Raw genomic sequence first — 18,042 nt, 5'->3', positions numbered from 1 at the left:
AGCAGATGTGAGAAAACAAAAAAAACCAAGCACCTTCCACTGTGAAATGAGTTTCCTGTTGTCAGCATTTTCATAGTTTATTACCACCACATTTCTCAATTTATATTACTGTCTTTCTCTTTAATAACCACAAAACTGGGCCAGAGTTCCCCTTTTGAATCCAGAGCTGGATCTAAGTGTCTGCAGGGAGTCCTGGGACTGCTGTACTAGCTGTGCTGCTGGGACTCACTTGGAAGAGGGAGGACTGAGCTGCAGAGTTTCATGCTGAATTCTTCCCCACAGCTCAGGAGCACAGGATTCCACGGGCACCTGCCTGGTGGAAGAGCCCAGCTGAGATACCAACCTTCTCTTGATGTTTGGCTCTGCTCACTGCACTAACTGGGCTCCTGTGTCAACAGGCTTAGAGAAACATTTCCAGGCTCCTTGTATGTTTCTTTAAGCAGTTGCTAAGGTGGTGACTATTTTATCAGCTGAGAATTTAGTATATTTCCTTTTACTGAAGTAGCTAAGTTAATCCTCTTAAACACTTTATGTGTGTGGGGAGGGAGGAATTAGTTCCTGAAGAGCATTTAATCCTGAGGGGAAGACACTGTTTGAGATAAAGTTGATTTATAGGGAAGTTTGGAACCAACTGGAAGCTGGTTGGGGATTAGTCAGTTTCCAGCTGTAAAAGGGTGTTACAGTTATGGTAAGTATGTGACATGCCTAGTGGAGAAGATCTAGTGAGGAGAAATTGCTCAGTAAGACACAATCTACCTGTGTGGCAGAGGCTGGGGAATCCCAACAGCAGATGTAATTAATGGACAGTAATCTGAAAACAGCTTTGAAAAAATCAGGCTGTGTGGAGCAACCTGCGGGATTGTGTTAGGCTGCTGTAAATATTTAATTCCTAAAAATAGCAATCAGGTGGTGATCAAAGCATCTGGCACGTGTGAGAAGGCATGAGGCTGGTAGGAGAGCTTGGGAGGAAGTGAGGGCTGTGACTGAGGGAGGTGGCAGTTCTCACGGTCACCCTTCAGCTCCGCCGTGTCCCAGGGCAGCAGGAGATGAGGGTCTGGGCAGGGAGGGGGTGGTGGAGGCGAGTCCATGGTGGTGTGTTCCCAGAGCTCTGCCATGGCCTCGGGGGACCAGTGCCAGGAGAAACCTGTGTTGGAGAAGCAAGGAAGCCTTGTGGAGGGCTAAGGCAGGTTGAAGAGTTTTTTAAAATATACTTTATAGAGTTGGAATCAATACATGGCTGGTATCTGTTTCATGTCTTAAAATCAGTTTCAGGATTTGGATTAGGAAGCAGTTTCTCCTTAGGCACAGTCTGTTTGGCTGCCCCTGAGGGAGAGCAGATGGGAGCTCTGCAGGTGGAGAGTGGCTGTCTGGGTGAGGAGGGTCAGGCAGTGTCACTTGGGACTGGAAAGGGTGAATCTGCCACCAAGAGGGATGTTTCTGGGTGCTTCCTTCTGGCTGGTTGGCAGGGTGGGGGTGGCTGCATGGCTCTGGGGTCCCTTTGCAGGGGATGAGGTCCAGGGTCTGCTGAGGGCCTGGATGAGGAGTGAGCTCTTGGGAGACTGGGGTATTGCCGACTGCATCCCCCACCAAAGCCCCTGCTGGGAGTGGAGGAGGAGGATGGTGAAACAGTGTAGAAGGTAGGAAAGTAATTAGGTGTGTAGAAAGAGGTGGGGAGGGACTGTGTCCTCCTTCCTCAGTCAAGTACTCTTCCTCCTCTTCCCTGCCCTGTGGTGTGCAGCCAAGTTGACACCCAGTGTAAGAACTACTGACACACAAAGTCAGCAGCTCTGGGCTTGAGTCCCAAATAAAGCTAAATCTTAAAGGTCCTTTTCAACTAAAACGATTCTATGATTCTAAATTGTGCTTAGTAGCAGCCACAGTCAGTAAGCTGCTCAAGTGTTAACAAGGTGTTTTTTTGTTGTTTTTTTTTAAAGCAGCTAGAATTATTCTGTAGATTGTCTTAAGTTATATGAAGGTGTTCCAGTTCATTGGCTGGGGTTTGTTCTGTCAGGTGGACACGATTTAGTGACCACATCAGAAAACCCCCTGCTCCTGTGGGCTCTGCAGAGCAGCACGGGGCCGCAGCCTGCTCGCTGCTGGTGTTTTGGGCCAGCCCTGCTGGGGTGCTGGGCAGCCGGGGTGGCCCTGCCTGAGGAGGCACCGCGGGGCTGGGCGGGCACAGGCAGCGCTCGCTGGGCTCTGCGGCTCGGGGGGCTGGGTCCCCCAGAGAGCCTGGCTGGGGACAGAGCCCTGTCAGGCCAGAGCGGCAGCTGAGGTGGCAGCTTGTGGTGTTACAGGCCAAGCAGTGAGCAGCAGTACGGAAATCCACTTTGCTGTTTTTATTAACTACTAGTATTCCACTACAACCGCCCTTTCATTTTCTACAGTACCAGTAAAACAAATCGTTTTTCAGCTTCTCTAGGACTGTGCAGAGACTGTGGCGTGTGAAGCTGCGGGGTCAGGATTCAGTGGGAGATGTTTGTGTCTCCAGTTCAGTTTTTGGGTTCGTGTGAACCGTTTTCCGAAGTGTCTTCACTCTCCTGCACAGCACTTTTTCCACAAAGGGCTTGCACAAGAACATGTATATCAGGGGGTCCATGCAGACGTTGGTGGCAGCCAGCCACAGGGTGCTCTCCTTGGCAACAAAGAGCTGGTTCTGCAGGCGGCAGTCCATGCGGGTGGTCGTCTGGCTCAGGGTGTAGGGAACCCTGCTGAAATGAAAGGGGGCAAAGCATAAGAAAAACACAGTAAAAATGATGAATACTTTCCCCTTGATCCTTTTTTCACTTTTGTTGTTTTTCTTCTGTGTTTTCACATAAGATTCGTATACCTTCTTGGCAATAATGACATAAAACAGAAACATGAGGATGAGAACAGTCCAGAAGATGAACTGGCAGATGTAATTGACAGCTTCGTGCCATTTGAGTCCCAAGTAATTCTTCAGCAAGGCACACTTCTTCACAGACTGGGGTGTTGCTTTCTTGTTTGATAAGATCATGTTGGGGAGAGAGAGAACAAGGAAGAAGAGCCAGACCAGACCCGCAAGGATCTTTGCTGAGGTCAGGTTTTGCACCCAGAACTTCCCAAAAGGTCTCACAATCTTGAGAAATCGGTCAAAAGCGATGAGACCAAGTAGCACGATGCTGATGTACATGGTGTCATAAAACACCACGGCTGAGAAGCGGCAGACAAAGGCTTTGAGTTGCCACGGTCCCAGGCCAGAGTCCGTCAGGATTTTCAGAGGAAGCATCAAGGTCATTACAAAATCGGAAACTAAGATGTTTTTCAGGTAGACAATGAAAGTTGATGTGCTTGGGATATGGAAGAAAGCCCAGAAAGCCAGGCTGTTCAGTACAAGTCCCAGGAGGAAGATAAGTGTGTACAGTGCTGGGAAGAGCAGGTGGGTGACCGTGGTGTCTCGCGGGCACGGTGCCGAGGGAGCTCCGCTGGCGTTGCTGGCAGTGCTCTCGTTTGCAGAGTCTCCCATTGTTTGAAATGGGCCTGGGTGGAGAGGAGAGAGAAAACACAAACCATCACATTCTGGGTTTAAAATTGCATGTTCCTTACAGTGACCAGCAGATTTACACAAATGAACACACAACCTGAGCGTGCGTTATATAGACCAACTGTTTTCTAGTCCCCAGCAAATCTGAATCATTGCCTGAGCTTAAGTTTACAAACCAATGTCTAATGAAAAGTTAAAATGGTATATGTTCATTATGGAGGTCTAAGATAAATAACAGAACAGTAAGGTGTAACAGCAGATGGCCTACAGCCCCATTTGTCTTCACATGGAAATATATTTTAACATGGAATAGAAAGTTTACAGTCGTGGCCCAAAAGGAAAGTGCTTCCGGGAAAGCGACTTCTGGTATTTCTTACCAAGCACACACCATTTTTCCTGTCTCAGCACAGATATAAATAACATTCTCAAGATAAGCTGCCCACTGCTGGTCACTAGCTTTTTACATCTGAAAGCCAGATGAGCGAGTGCCCCATCACACCACGTGAAAGCTCCCATCCTGCAGGTACCTGAGCAAAGCTGGCAGCAGGATTTGGAGAGAGGGTCTCTGGCTGTCTCTGCTTCATCCACTGGTCCTCTCCTGACAGAAGCCTCCAGCAAAGTATCAAGAATGGGGAAATGTGTGGAAGGATGAGACTTTTTCTGTTGATCTGGTGTGTTATTTCCTTCCTCATTTTCCAGTGTCGCCTGAGTTAGTTAATTGTGTTGCTGTTGCTTTTCTCTCTTCCTTTTTCTCTGTCTGAAACAACACTACCTTCTCCTATACTAGGAAAGAAAAAAATGACCATGCCCATCAAGACAGATGCATTTTCTGGCTTTTTTTTGGTGTGGAGCAGACTCGATAGCTCCTACATGGTGCCATTATAATTTGGCATCTTTGAGACATGGGATCATCAAACACAGAGCATTTCCTGACAGTTTTTCAGGATAATCCCCAGATGTAGCTCTGAGTTCTTGTTTGTGTGTGTGAATTCCCCTGCTCTGGGCAGCACTAGTTGTTGTCAAAGGAGTGACCAGAGGGTCTGCTCAGAGCCACCCTTACAGTGTGTTACTCAGCTGCAAGATTTCTGTGCAGGGACACGCTCGGACCTGCCCCTTCCCCCTGAGCCTGGTGATACCAGGACCCTGAGCCTGCCTGCTGCTCTCCAGAGCAGGGTTCTGCTCCGTTTTGGTGTCAATGCAGCCAGGAGATGCTGTGTGCTGGTTCCAGCCTTTCCTGGTTCTGCATGGGGTGCTTTGTATTCATCATGTGTTTAGTATGTGTAAGGTTGGAATCTAGAGCATTTCTCTGTAAACAGAACGTTTTGGGAAGCTTAGCTCAGTCATGGGGTCTGTCTTGTATTTTCCTGTCACCTGATGTCACTGAGGCTGCTGGCTCCTTGGGGGCTGCCAGGTGGGCAATGGGCAATGTTCAAGCCACCTTCTGTGGGCAGACAGGGATTGCTTTCTGGGGTTCTCAGGCTGTAGCTGTGTCACCAGTGGGTTTGTGCATTGGTATCTGGGTTTGGTTAATGAAGGTGTGCGTGCTGATGTTGTTGTTGAATGGCCAGCAGAGAATAAAGAGCCCTGAGGGTGATGGGGACCAAGGGCACCCTCACCATTGCCATCAATGTGATGTGTCTCTAGCTGCCTGGCCCCACTTCTGTTCCTTCAACATGGATTGTGTGAAGCTGAGACAGTCCATTGCAATTCCCCAGGACTGACATCCCGGGCCGCATCTGCCACGTTTCCTTCCTGGCCGACCCAGGGTCACTGTTCCCTGCTGGGGGAGGCGCTGTTCCCTGCTGTGGGTTCTGGTGTCTGAGCTGCTCCTAGGGTCAGGAGAAGCACCTGCTGGATAATTGCCAGGCACAGGGACAGACCTGGGCAGGGGGAGGCAGGCACTGTTTTTTTGGCAGGACTGAGCTCTGGTGTGATGGTGAAACATGTTTCTCCGCTGGAGCTGTTTTGCAGTGGTGATAAGTGAACTGTAATTTATTACAGTGGCTGAGAATCTTTTTCATGTGTGGTTGTTTTGGTACCTGAAAACGTTACACACCTGAAAATACTTCCCGTTTGGGTTGTGGTGTTTGTTTTTGTTTTTTTTTTTCAACTTTTCCAAATGAGAATAGGAAAGTGGTTAAATTTTTTGTGTAGAGCAAAAAAGCTGTCCTTAATAATCACTAAGGATTTTACCGTGAGTCTTTCTTTCCTTAATTTCTAAGTATTCAGGAAATGGAGTCTTTGTATATTTTCTGATATAATATATTGTTCTGTATAGAAGTGTACATTTTGTTCATATTTATAGTAAGGTGAAGTATTTGAAGATTTTTTTACTTACATGAAGGTAAATCTAGTTATGAAATAATTTCTCTGACATGCAACTATTAATTATTGGTCAATGGATTAATGATTACAAGCATATTAATGAGATAAGCACAATGTTACTTTTACCAAAAATCTGCACAAAGAGATAGCTTCTCTACATATGTCTTATCTTTCTGTCTGCCAGTTGCATGCAAGGTGACAACTATCTGTATTTAAAAATCTCATTTACTGTGGCTTTTATTTGCATTTTCCAGATCTTGTGTTGTCATGGACTTTACTCTGGCCCAAGTGAAGCTATTTCTTCAAAATCTTTGCTGTTCATCATCTCATCTGTAGCATTTCTTGTCTCTGCTGTAGCTGTCTCCTTACAGCTCCAGCTACAAGGTCGAACTTCTTCCTGGGAATTCTGACGAGCACAGAGGTTTTGATTATTCAAGCTTTCTAGTTTCACCAACATTGCACCCAGTGATGTTGGTTCCAGGGTGCTTGTGCTTCATCTGTAGAACCACCTCCAAAGGAGCTGGTGAAATTCTAGATGTTCTTCCTTTGGATTTGTGCTGCTTCCACCACCTGTAAACAAAATGTGGCCAAGAAGGGGCATGGGCAGTTCTGGGCTCTAGAACTGTGTCTCGTCTGTGTCATCTGCTTCATTCTGATCCTTCATCCGTGCCCTGAGCTCTGACAATGCTGTGTGCTTGCACAGCATGTCTAGCAAGGACTTTCTGAAGGATTTGCAAAGGAAAAAGTAGATGAAGGGATCTAGGCAAGCATTGAGTGATGTCAGCCACAGCGTGCTCTCCTTCAGGTTAAACAAGGTGTTCTGAGCAGAGCACTGAAAAACGTCCCGTGTTTGGCTCAACGTGTAGGGGATCCTAGTAAAGTGGAATGGCACAAAACAAATAAAGAACACTGCAATAATGATAAAAACCTTCAGATTTACTGTCTTTTTGGATGCCTTTCCTGTGCATCTTGTCCTTTTGTAGGATTTGTACAGTTCTTTACTTATGAGTAAGTAGCATACAACTATGACTGCTAAATTAACCCAGAAGATAAGCTGACAAATGTAGTTTACAATTTCATGCCAGACTAAGCCAAACTCAGATTTCAGGAGGGCACATTTTTTTACGTTCTTAGGCATTTTCTTCTTGTTTGTTAGGATCATGTTGGGTAATGAAAGAGCAAACATGGATATCCAGATTGCTGTGGACAGGATCTTAGCCCCTAAAAGGCTCCTTGGTGTTGACGTTCTGAAGGGCGAAGTGGCTTTCTGGTAGCGATCGATAGTTATTAGGCCAAGAAACAAAATGCTAATGTACATGGTGAAGTAAAACACAACCTGGGTGACCTGGCACACAAATCCTCTCAGTATCCATGATACCAGCTTTGCATCGCTAAGGATTTTAAATGGAAAAGTTAAGATCATGAAGAAGTCAGAAATGACAGTGTTCTTGAGGAAGATGATGAAGTTGGACTTGCTGGATATTTTAAAAAAGACCCACATTGCCAGGCTGTTCATGGTGATACCCACCAGGAACAGAACTGTATAAAGCAAAGGAAAAATGACTTGGCTGATTCTGTTATCACTGGTGCAGTTGCTGTCATTTCTAGAGTAGCTGAAGTTGGTTGTGGCTTTCATTTGTACTTTGTCTTTTCCCTCCTTCCTGTAAAAAAGAAAAGAAAAAAAAGAAAAGAAAAAGAAAAAATTGTAATGAAACAGTGAGTTCTATCTGTCTTAAGACTTTGGCATTTTTCATCTACTTGTAATGTTTGGGGATTTTGACTGCTGTAAGTTGTGTTTCATTTTACCTTGGATGTCAGGTTTCTACAGAAGGGCACTAATGCAGTGATGTTTGTAAGTGGCTTGGTTTGATATTCTCTGACTAAAATGCTGAGGTGACCTTCCATCCCAGCCTCCTGAGCTTCCATCCAGCCTCCTGGGCTTCCCACACAGCTTCCCTGAGGCCCTGCAGCAGGGGTGGGCAAGAGGCCAGCATGGCAGGAGGGTGTGGGGGCGGCCCCATTCCCTCATGTACCAAAGGGGTGGCTGTGGGACCCCCCAAAGTCACTGTTGCTGCCAAGGGGAAGAACGTGAGATCGGAGTGCCTGCTCTTCAACCCTGCAGATCAGCACTGCAGGGTCTGCTCCTTCAGTGGTTACATGTTTGCCAGCAAAGTCAGAAGTTATTTGCAGCCTTGTTTGTGTAGGTGTTCATGTTTATATCTTTATCTTTGACAGTTTATTCTGCCAGGTGCCTCAGTCAGATGCTTTGCTGGTGCTGTGCAGCAAATGAATCCAGAAGGTGACTGAGGTGATCTGACAGGCAGAGGGTGGCAAGAGTCACAGCCTCCCGTGCTGCGGGTGGCTGCTCCCCCAGCCCCCTGTGCCCCCAGCCCCAGAGTGCCTGTGCTGGCCCCTCATCCATGAGCTCCCAGGGGCTGGTGCCACTGACCGGGCTGGGAGCTGCCTCTGTTAGTCCCGACTGCTCAGTCAGAGCAGGTCTGATCCCGGCTGGGTGCCTGGGAAAGCCAGGCAGGGGAGGTGGTCGCTCAGGGCTGTCTCCAGTGGGGTGACCCCAGGTGTGTGGTGACCCCAGGTGTGTGGTGACCCCAGGTGTGTGGTGATGCAGCGGCACAAACTGCGCCGCGTCTGCCCGGTCTCCGTCAGCCCCGGCGCCCTGACACCTCCTCACGGGGCTGCCCGCTCGCCTTTCTGGCTCACAGACAGAAAGAAATGGGTTTATGGTTTGCAGCAGGTTCAGCTGCGCAGCCTGGCCCTGACTCACCCGGCATTCCCAAAGCAGGGAAAGCCAGCCCCCAGCCCGGGCCGCTTACCGCAGCGTGCGGAGGAGCGCGGTGCTGCTGGCGGGATCCCTCGCGGCTCCTCTAGCTCCTCACCGTGGGAGTGGGCAGGAGTGCGTCTCTGGTGAAGCCCACGGAGCCGAGGGGGGGCTGGAGGAGCAGCTCAGAGCATTCCAGCTCGGAGACCTGGACCTTCCTCTGGCTTGGAACTGGCTTCTCAGCCAGAGACAGCTAGAAATTCCAGAGCTTCTGCTTTTGTTTCCTCCAGAAGAGAGAAAGAAATAGAAATTAAAAAAATAATTAGAGGTTTACTTCCTGCTTTTGTCTTACTAAGAATCCCTATTTTTAAAAGAGACGATGTGTTTTGTAAGACTGTGCAACTTTTGTGAGCGCAGAGTTGCACTCCTGTCTGCTGCCTCTTTGCCTTGTGGTTCTTCGGGATTATTTCTGTACACAGCCTTACTTTTAAAAAACTTTTTAAGCAGTTGAGAGAAGTGGTAATTTGTTACTTTGGAGATGGTAAGTATATACTGAACAAGACATTTATACCTTATATGACTTGCAGAGCAGTTCTCCAAGTTTTGAAGTTGTACACAGCATATGATACATTTTATTAAAAGACCAATGATAACCACTTACAATTTAAATAAACTGTACATGTTTCAGTTTCTTTGGGAAGAACAAAACTGTATTTTAGGAGTTGGGCTGCATCTTTTTTTTCAATGGATTTGCACATAACAAGGGGAGTGGCACACAGCTTCTTGACATCTGTCTCCTATTTACTAATCTGCTACTGAATATCAGTCCAGGGGACAGCTGGGGGGGTTGTCCGTCCATGCCCTCTGACTCTGCCCTTACAGGTACATACGGAATTCATTATATCAGATTGCATTCTTCCCCCTTCTCGTTAGTGATTTCATTTGGCACTCTTTCCTCCACGCTGATAAGCTTAGGAGATGCATTTAGTGACAGCTGGTTTGTTACCAGTATCGCAGCCTGGGCTGCTCGGGTCGGGTTTCTGCGGGTGGTGACAAAAAAAGAGATTTCACTCGTATTTGATCTTTCCAGGATGAATCTTCAAGTCATGAGTGCAATCAGCGCATGATTCTCCTATATGGCGTTGGGAAGGAGCGTGATGAAGCAAGGCACCAACTGAAGAAGATCACCAAAGACATCCTCAAAATCCTGAATAAGAAGAGCACGACCGAGATGGGTGGTAAATGGTGTCACGCTGTGGTGAGGGAGCCTGTGACCTTGGCCACAGGGGCTGAGAGCTGCTCAGCAGGTTTTCTGGAGCCACGCATGTTGCTCATGGAATTTGGCTTCTTTGCCCTTTGCAGTCCCTGGGTGAAGTCCTGGCCAGAGCCCCACAGCTGGACCAGGATGGCCAGGGAGCACCGGCTTTAGAAATCCCTGGTTCCCATTACAGCAACTGGGCTGCAAACATTTTTTTTTTAGGCTAAAGCCTGGAATGTGAGAGACTGGCCAGCAACTCAGACACATTCCTTTCGCTCCCAGTAAAACTCTGGGGAGTTTTCAGTTTTTCTGGGGTGTCACCTTTTTGCATTGGAGCAACCTCCGAATAGTTTTGGTCCTGTGACGTGCTGTGGTGTGTGTTTGTCCCAGGTACAAGGGAACATGGAGGCAAGGAGGGTCTTATGGAGTAATGAGTAAAGCTTACTAAGACTTGTATTGCCTTTTAAATCAATAATAATGCAAAACTACAAGGACTCCATAAAATACAAAATTAGCAACATAATTTTTTTTTTCTGTTAAGTTGGAGATGAAGGGCAAAAAGGTAGGAAGACCAAACAAGAAGCATTTCCAACCCTAGAGACCGTGTTCACAAAACTGCAGCAGCTGTCCTATTTTGATCAACACCAGGTGACATCTCAGGTACTTGCCTTGAAAAAAATCGTGGCCTTTTGCTTTCTGCTGTAGAGGTGCTAAATAGGAAGCAAATGTAGCTTTTTAGAAGTGTTTTGTGTATACGAAGAATTTTCAGTGCATTTCAAAGGCAGTAAAAAAAAAATGCTGCCTTGGTATTGTAAAATACCCACTTCAGTGGATATTTGGGGGTTTGTTTGGATTTTTCTGATTGTTTTGCAAGCAGCTTTCTGGATTACTATAGATGTCATGATTTTTAATGAAAAATTTGAAATAAATTTTACATAAATTTCCATTAGCAGCACTGCTGAGGCCTCGTTAGCACTACTTATTAATCAGTCTCTTGCAGATGTGTAAGGTCTGTTCCTGTGTCTGTGTTCATGAAGCACAGTGAATGTTCCTGTGTTTGTGTGCAGGAAACTGAGTACATCTCTGAGAGGCTGCTGGATGACACAGCTTGTGCTTTTCTGGATATTAGAGTTTATAGCCAACCCTTCCTGTTAAAAAGCTGTATCAGTGGCTGTTTGGAGAACATAAATAATGTGTTTTAAATGACAAGCCTGGTTTTCCTGGTTTATATTAGGACTTGTAAGTGTGCAAATGTTCTGGCATAGGATTTAATCACTGTCAGGTGTTGATGTTCTGAAGTATATTTTAATAACCAGAGGCTAACATAAGAAACAAAGTAAAAGAGGTATGCATTTACTACTTAATTTAGAAGACATTTTTGGATCTAGTCTTTTGAGTGAATTTATTACATGTTTTGTTTGCAGGATAAAGTGTTATAAATTATCTGAAAACCATAAATAAAATCAGTCACAATTCAGTAAGATGAAACAAGAAATTACTTTTGCCTCTTCTTTAAAACAAAATCCCGCACAGAATTAAAATTGGTGTTGTAGATGTTAAGAACAGTTTGACTCTCAGCTGTAAAGCAGCAGAACATCCTTTTCTGTGCTGTCAGTTTTGAAAACAAAATGGCATTGGGACTGACTTGCAGGATAGTAGAGTAGTAGATAAACCCATGTATGATGTGTTAGTGCTTTTAACTGCAAATTGCTGTCACCTGCTGTTACCACTTACAAAACAGCATTTTTGGAGCACTGGTGTGTCTGAGAAGCCCTCAGTCACCTTACTACTTTGATATTTATTTTCCCAGATCTCCAGTAATGTTCTGGAACAGATAACTAGTTTTGCCTCAGGAACATCCTATCATCTTCCCTTGGCTCACCACATACAGCTCATCTTTGATCTCATGGAGCCAGCACTGAACATCAACGGACTTATAGACTTTGCAATACAGGTAAACAGAGTCCATCTGGGGAGGTTATGTCAGGATAAAGCTCTGATACATTTTCTGTAAAGCCAGGAAAACACCAGGAGCTGGACTGCAGATTCTTCTGGTTTGCTGCCGTGCACTTCAGTCTCTTTGGGTTTCCTGACCTCTCAGAGTGCCTGATACTTGCCCTGCTGGCTTACTTGAAAATTATGGAGAATCAGTAGATGTTTTTTATTTTCAAGCCTTTCAAAATCAATAAAATTCTGGATTTTTAATTAATATTTTTTTTTTTAGCACAAAGTATTTTAGGATGGGCTTTGCTGTTTCAGACTGAGCCATCCTATTGCACAGCAAAGCATCTGGGTGCCAGAAATGCCTCTGAAGAGCAGGTCTGAGGGACACCTCTCAGGCTTTAACAGTTTATTTTGCTGCCTCTTGCCCTCGCTCTGTAGTGGATAAAGGAATTCGGGTTTGGTTTGCCACGCAGTTTATCCTTAAAGAGGTTTTGTTTGCTTGTTTGTTTGCTTTGCACCTATTTTACACGTCTAATGGGAAGCTGTTTCGAGTTGACCAGTCTGCGTGTGCGTTTGCAGCTGCTGAACGAGCTGAGCGTGGTGGAGGCCGAGCTGCTGCTGAAGTCCTCCAGCCTGGCGGGCAGCTACACCCCGGGGCTGTGTGTCCGCATCGTGGCCGTGCTGCGGCGGCACCACGCACGCCTGCTGCTCAGCGCCGAGCAGACCGCGCAAGTCTTCGAGGGGTTGGTGGCAGCTGCGCTTCTCCTAAGAGTTGTTCGGTGGTTCTCCCGTCTTCTCTCTTGGGCGTAAAGCGTGTTGGGGTCCCGGCAGCGCTGCTGGGGAGCGGGTGGGTGGCTCCGGGCTCAGGGACCCGCACACCTGGGAAAAGGGGGAGTTGCGTGTCTGCCTCCTGCCCATGTGCCCTGTTGTGCCCCGGGCTGTCCCAGTGCCTCTGTGTCCTGTCACCTCCCCAGGCAAGCGCTTGGGTGACACCAAACTGCACAGGAGCCCCCAGCCCGTAGGCACAGGGTCTGTCATCGCATCTCCCAGCTGGCGGGGGGGGTTGTGTGAGGTGTAACGGTACGAGACACCTTCCTAAGGTGCGCTGGAACCAACTCGGAATGGTTTTATCTCTGCAGGCTGTGCGGGGTGGTAAAGCACGTCGTTAACCCCTCGGAGTGTTCCTCCTCAGAAAGGTGTATTTTGGCTTACCTCTACGATCTCTACGTGTCCTGTAGTCACCTGAGAAGCAAGTTTGGAGACCTCTTCAGGTGGGTGGAAAAATCACTTTAGCCCGTAGAGGGATGCCCGCTGCTGTGGTTTCAGCGTGGTTTCCTCTCTGTGGGAAACACGCCGTGTCCTTTGCTGCTCTTCACGGATGGGACCCTCTCGCTGGTGCTGAGCAGTCCTGACCCGGAAGGTGCTGGTGCTGTGCTGTGCTGGTGCTGTGCCTGCGTGGAGGAGCCGGGGCTGAGCCCTCCCGGCAGCCCCACGGGCGGGCAGGGACACGGGGACCCGCAGCCCTCTGCGTGGGCTGGGCAGGGCAGGTGGGCTGTGACACCCCCGGTGCTGGGTGGGAACCGGGCACGGCTCGGTGGGCTGGGAAGCACTGCCTTTGATGTGGGGAGAGGCACAAACCTGTTTGAGTTTGCCAAGTTTCGTGCTCTAATGTTCAATTCCTTGATTTTTAAACTAAAGAAGCCAAACTAGGTACCCACACGCTGTATTTTTGTCTCTCTTTTTTTTTTTTTTTTTTTAAAGGGGGAGTGGAAACTTTTCATAATCAAATATGCATCTTGTGAGAGTTACAAACCACTTCGGTTACTGTTTCCCTTCCTAGTTTAAATACCTGGTTTTGGTTTGCATATTTCAGCTTTGTGGTTTTCATTTTATAGGGAGCAGGAAAAGAGTTCTCAGCAATAGTGCTTTGACAGGTTTGCAAAGACATGGGAACGTCTTTGGGAGGAGCATTTAATATGAGAAATGCTAGGAATAAGAAATATGAATATATAAGAGCTACACGAGTGCCTTAGCTGTGTGCTCATTTTTCTACTCAAAATCTAAATTAGTACAATAAAAAAAATATTTTATTAGTACTAACCTACAGTAGGAGAACAAACCATTATCTGGTAATATAGAGGTATTTAGATCACTAAATCATGTATTAAGTATGTGAGATACAGCACTTGATTTGAAGCCCCTTTTTTTAGATGAGTTAGAAATTCTGCGAAAACTGGTAATGAAATGTAGGAATACATTTTTGAACAGCTGTGTATAAATTAATACCAGACTCATTTTCTTCCTAGAATCATGGAGTTGTTTTGGTTGGAAAAGACCTTTAAGATCATTGAGTCCAACCGTTAACTCAGCGCTGCCAACTCCACCTTGGTTTCCTTGCTGCGCTTAAAGCAAACCCAACTCCAGCTGTCTGTACATGGCAACTGTTTTAGCTCCTTCTTAGCACACTGCCCCTCCAGCTGTTTCTTTCTCTAAGTCAGTTCGAAGCAACAGTGAAGCACAGTCCATAAATGTTCAGATTTAGAGACTCACCCTCTGGATGTTGCACTGCTTGGACAATGGCTTCGGAGATCCCTGGCAGGGTTTCTCATGGCTGGTTTTTGTGAGTCGGCTGCATGGCTGCCCTCAGCCTGCCTGCCCTCAGCCTGCCTGCCCCGCTTCTAGTCACTGAACTTCCGTTTTTTAGATCATTCCTTCACTTTTCAGAACTCTTATCTCCTGGCCACTCCCCCAGCGCTGCTCCTGGTGCCAGGACAGAGCCAGAGGCTGCGCTGCTCACACACTGCACCGCTGGCTTTGGGACCTCGCTGGTGGTGACCTGGGGCTGGGGTGGGACAGCCCAGGGACACAGGCTGGGCTTTGGGCTGGGGGCCGTTGGGTTTCTTTGCTGTCAGAGCAAAGGGTTAAGTTCGGGTGTTATGCTGCTTCTACATTAATTCTCCTGCTCGTGGCCTCTCCCTCCTGCCCCGGAGCATCTGGGTGAGAAGAGTGCGGTGGCAGGGGGTCCCCAGGGTGCCTGAGGCAGCACAGTGCTTCCTCTGTCTTCATTCTGGGGCCAGTGGAGTTCTGGGAAAGTTCCAGAAGTCTAATGTATTTTAGTTTAATTTCAATTAATAGATTTTTCTCAGTAATGACAAAAATCTTCCCAGTTGGGATAGTGAGTGAAGTTTTTCCACACGGATGGTGTTTCCAGCTGTGGTCTAAAACCCAATGATTGAGACAAATGCTCCTTAGAGCGTTTTGTGTGTGAAATCTGCATTCTTCATTAACACCGTTTTTTCCCCAAAGAAAACCAATTCACATGTAGGTGTTCCTAGCCTGGAACATCTCTTGATCTTCTGTCATAAACATTAATGTCAAAATATGACCTTTAATATCTTTTCTCTGTTTACTGATTTCATCTTTCAAAAAGTTGTCCGTTGTGTCACTTTATTACCAAATGCAGAGTTTTTAATTTAGATACTTTTTTTTAAAAAAAATTTGATCCTTCCTGCCAGCACTGCATTTCCCTGTGCCATAGCACATGGAGAGGGGGGCAGTGTTGTGAGGCACAGCTGCAGCTCACTGTGGGGGCATCTGATGCTCCAGGGAGGTGTTGCTGGGGAGCAGGGACTGTGTGCTCCTCATCCAGCTGCTCACAGGTTCGGTCATAGAAACATCAGAGGAGCAACTTGGAAACTTGAGACTTTATTTGCAGGAAAACTCGAATGGAATAGAATGGATGTTTCAGCTTTATTTTCTGGTAGATGCTGCTTATCAAAAACGAGTTTGAAAACATGTACAGAATCCCAGTGGGAGTTTCTGGCCCCGCATGGTATGTTCAGTGCTATTTCTGCAATCCTCTCTCTTTTTGGCCCTCAGTAGTGCCTGTTCTAAGGTGAAGCAAACCATATACAGCAATGTTCAGCCTTCAAATTCCAACCTGCTGTGGGACCCGGAGTTCATGCTAGATTTTATTGAGAATCCTTCAGCTCACAGCATCAACTACTCGATGCTGGGCAAGGTCCTGAGCGACAGCGCAGCCAACCGCTACAGCTTCGTGTGCAACGCGCTGATGAACGTCTGCATGGGCCACCAGGATGCAGGCAGGTGAGGGTGGAACGGCATGGGATGGATGTTTACAGGGTACAGATGAGGCTTCCTTCCACCTTTTTGATTTTGTGTCTTTTTTTGCTATTGTTTTCATTCATTGCTCCTTCTAGTTGCTGCAAACGCGTTACGTTTCCTCAGAGTTAGTTCATTAAGTCAACCTGCAGGATTCAGCAGGAGGCAGTTCCAGGTGGAAGGCACTCCCTGTAAGATGGTCACTGAGCTTTTGTATCGGCCCCTCTGCTGTTTCAGACACTACAGCTCAGCACAATCTTTCATGGAATCATATCATAGGAGCCTGTAAAAGAGGGAAGGTTCTGCATTAGGTCATTTCCTTCTTATGATGCAACTGGTGTTGAATTTGTTAAGTGTGTAATTTATTCACTGTGGAATCCATCTCCATAGCTAATATGTAGACTAAAACTTTTTTTAAAAACTTTGTAAGAGTTTTGTTGGATATAAGCTACTGGAGTTACAACAGCTGTCAGTTGTGTCTTGGACCTCATGGTGCACAGTTCCAGTTGATCACCAATGACTTGATTTTAGGATGGGACCTGCACTTCAGCAGATTGTCCACTGTCCTGCTGTGATTGTCTTCTGACTCCAGCAGGTGCTGGCTCCTGTCTCAGCTGGGTGGAGCTTTGCTCTGATCCAGTGTGACACTTCTTGGGTCTTATGCCCATGTGAGACCTTTCTAGATGGTCTCAAGGTACTGACAAAAAATATGGTGAAGAGCCCTAGCAGTGAAAGAACATCAGTGTCAGGGTTTTATGCTGACAATCTGTTTTCTTTCATAATTCAGATGAGCTTCTCTCTGTTGCTTTATCCTTCCAGGGTGTGCCCAGATTCCCTTGGCCATCTCTTGCAGATGTGACACTGCAGTGTTGAACCTGTGTGGCACAGGTTTTCCATTGTCTGTGCTGCAGGGAGACATGGACACTGATATTTGTATCTAGCCTTTACCTCTGCCCCCAGCACTTTTATTCCTCTTACACAATCAAAACTTGGTGTTCTGTTCTGATTCTGTCCCAATTTTTGTTAAGAAATTCTTGGTCTTGATAGTTAGGCCTAGATGCAGCAGGAGGTGACAAGCTTTTGTAAGGCTGCTGACAGATTACAAAACTCAAGAAAACGATGGAGTTTTATTCTTTTCTGATTGACTCTTGCCCAAAATGTGTGCAGTTCCTGTGTTCTTCTCCCTGTGCCCAGTATGAAGCCACCTCTGTAATGTCCAGTGGAGGCCACAAAGATGATCTGAGGGCTGGAGCCCCTCTGCTATGGAGATGGACTGAGAGAGTTGAGGTGGTTCCACCTGGAGAAGAGAAGGCTCTGGGGAGAGCTTTAAAGAACCTTCCAACACCTGAAGAGGCTGCAGGAGAGCTGGGGAGGGAGTTTTGACAAGGGCAGGGAGTGATGGAATGAGGGGGAATGGTTTCAAACTGGAAGAGGAGAGGTTTAGATTAGGCATTAGGAAGAAATTATTCACTATAAGGGTGGTGAGACCTTGGCCCAGGTTGCCCAGAGAAGCTGTGGCTGCCCCATCCCTGGAAGTGTTCAAGGGCAGGTTGGATGGGGCTTGGAACAACCTGGTCCAGTGGGAGGTGTCCCTGTCCTGTCCCATGTTCCCCATGGCAGGGGGGGTTGGGATTAGGTGTTCTATGAGGTCCTTTCCAACCCAAGCCAAGCTGGGATTCTGTGGAAAAGTGGGGTGCCCTGGGCAGAGCAGCTGAGAGGAAGCAGTTTTGTAAGAGCAACAAAGGGGAACAGCTAAATGTGGCCAAACAAGTTTCACTGTGGAACAGAGAAAAAATAACTTGCACTGGGATGAGTCACCTGTGCTGGTTTTCAAAGCATTAGATAACTGTGAATCACCCTGTGATCCCTTGTTAGTGAATCACCCTGTGATCCCTCATTAGGCCAAGTGCCCTCTAAGAGCAGCTCCTGCCCTCAGCTGAGGTGTGGCTGCTCCTCCCCTGGGGCAGCAGTGCTGGCCTGGCACGGGATGGGTGTCCCTGCTGGGCTGGGGACATGTACACCCACCTGCTCCTCCTTGGGACGGTTTTGCATGGCAGCGGATGGAGCTGGTGCAGCTGCAGAGGGGGGTCCAGGCAGGAGCACAGGGCCCAC

General features: G+C 47.2%; 3 protein-coding genes across 3 annotated transcripts in view; 1 reads left to right on the top strand and 2 right to left on the bottom strand.

Annotated features, from left to right (window-relative positions):
• MED12L (mediator complex subunit 12L) overlaps positions 1-18,042 on the top strand; it is a 116,009-nt gene that overhangs the window by 71,473 nt on the left and 26,494 nt on the right. The window contains exons 16-21 of the mRNA XM_051627003.1: positions 9,697-9,844; positions 10,406-10,524; positions 11,675-11,818; positions 12,388-12,551; positions 12,948-13,079; positions 15,688-15,915. Coding sequence (XP_051482963.1) covers positions 9,697-9,844; positions 10,406-10,524; positions 11,675-11,818; positions 12,388-12,551; positions 12,948-13,079; positions 15,688-15,915 — 935 coding nt within the window. The remainder of the gene's footprint in view (positions 1-9,696; positions 9,845-10,405; positions 10,525-11,674; positions 11,819-12,387; positions 12,552-12,947; positions 13,080-15,687; positions 15,916-18,042) is intronic.
• Positions 2,339-4,107, bottom strand: P2RY13 (purinergic receptor P2Y13). Its single transcript, XM_051626999.1, has 2 exons — positions 4,033-4,107; positions 2,339-3,501 (listed from the first exon to the last, which is right to left on the bottom strand). The coding sequence occupies exon 2, from the start codon at positions 3,485-3,487 to the stop codon at positions 2,459-2,461; it is 1,029 nt and encodes a 342-aa protein (XP_051482959.1). The 5' UTR covers positions 3,488-3,501; positions 4,033-4,107; the 3' UTR covers positions 2,339-2,458.
• On the bottom strand, positions 5,779-14,460 carry P2RY12 (purinergic receptor P2Y12). The gene is made up of 3 exons (XM_051627000.1): positions 14,359-14,460; positions 8,662-8,890; positions 5,779-7,491 (listed from the first exon to the last, which is right to left on the bottom strand). The coding sequence occupies exon 3, from the start codon at positions 7,464-7,466 to the stop codon at positions 6,447-6,449; it is 1,020 nt and encodes a 339-aa protein (XP_051482960.1). The 5' UTR covers positions 7,467-7,491; positions 8,662-8,890; positions 14,359-14,460; the 3' UTR covers positions 5,779-6,446.

The sequence above is a fragment of the Apus apus genome, chromosome 8, assembly GCF_020740795.1.
Source record: "Apus apus isolate bApuApu2 chromosome 8, bApuApu2.pri.cur, whole genome shotgun sequence".
NCBI classification, from domain to species: Eukaryota; Metazoa; Chordata; class Aves; order Apodiformes; family Apodidae; genus Apus; species Apus apus.
This window is presented reverse-complemented; position numbering and strand designations above follow the sequence as displayed.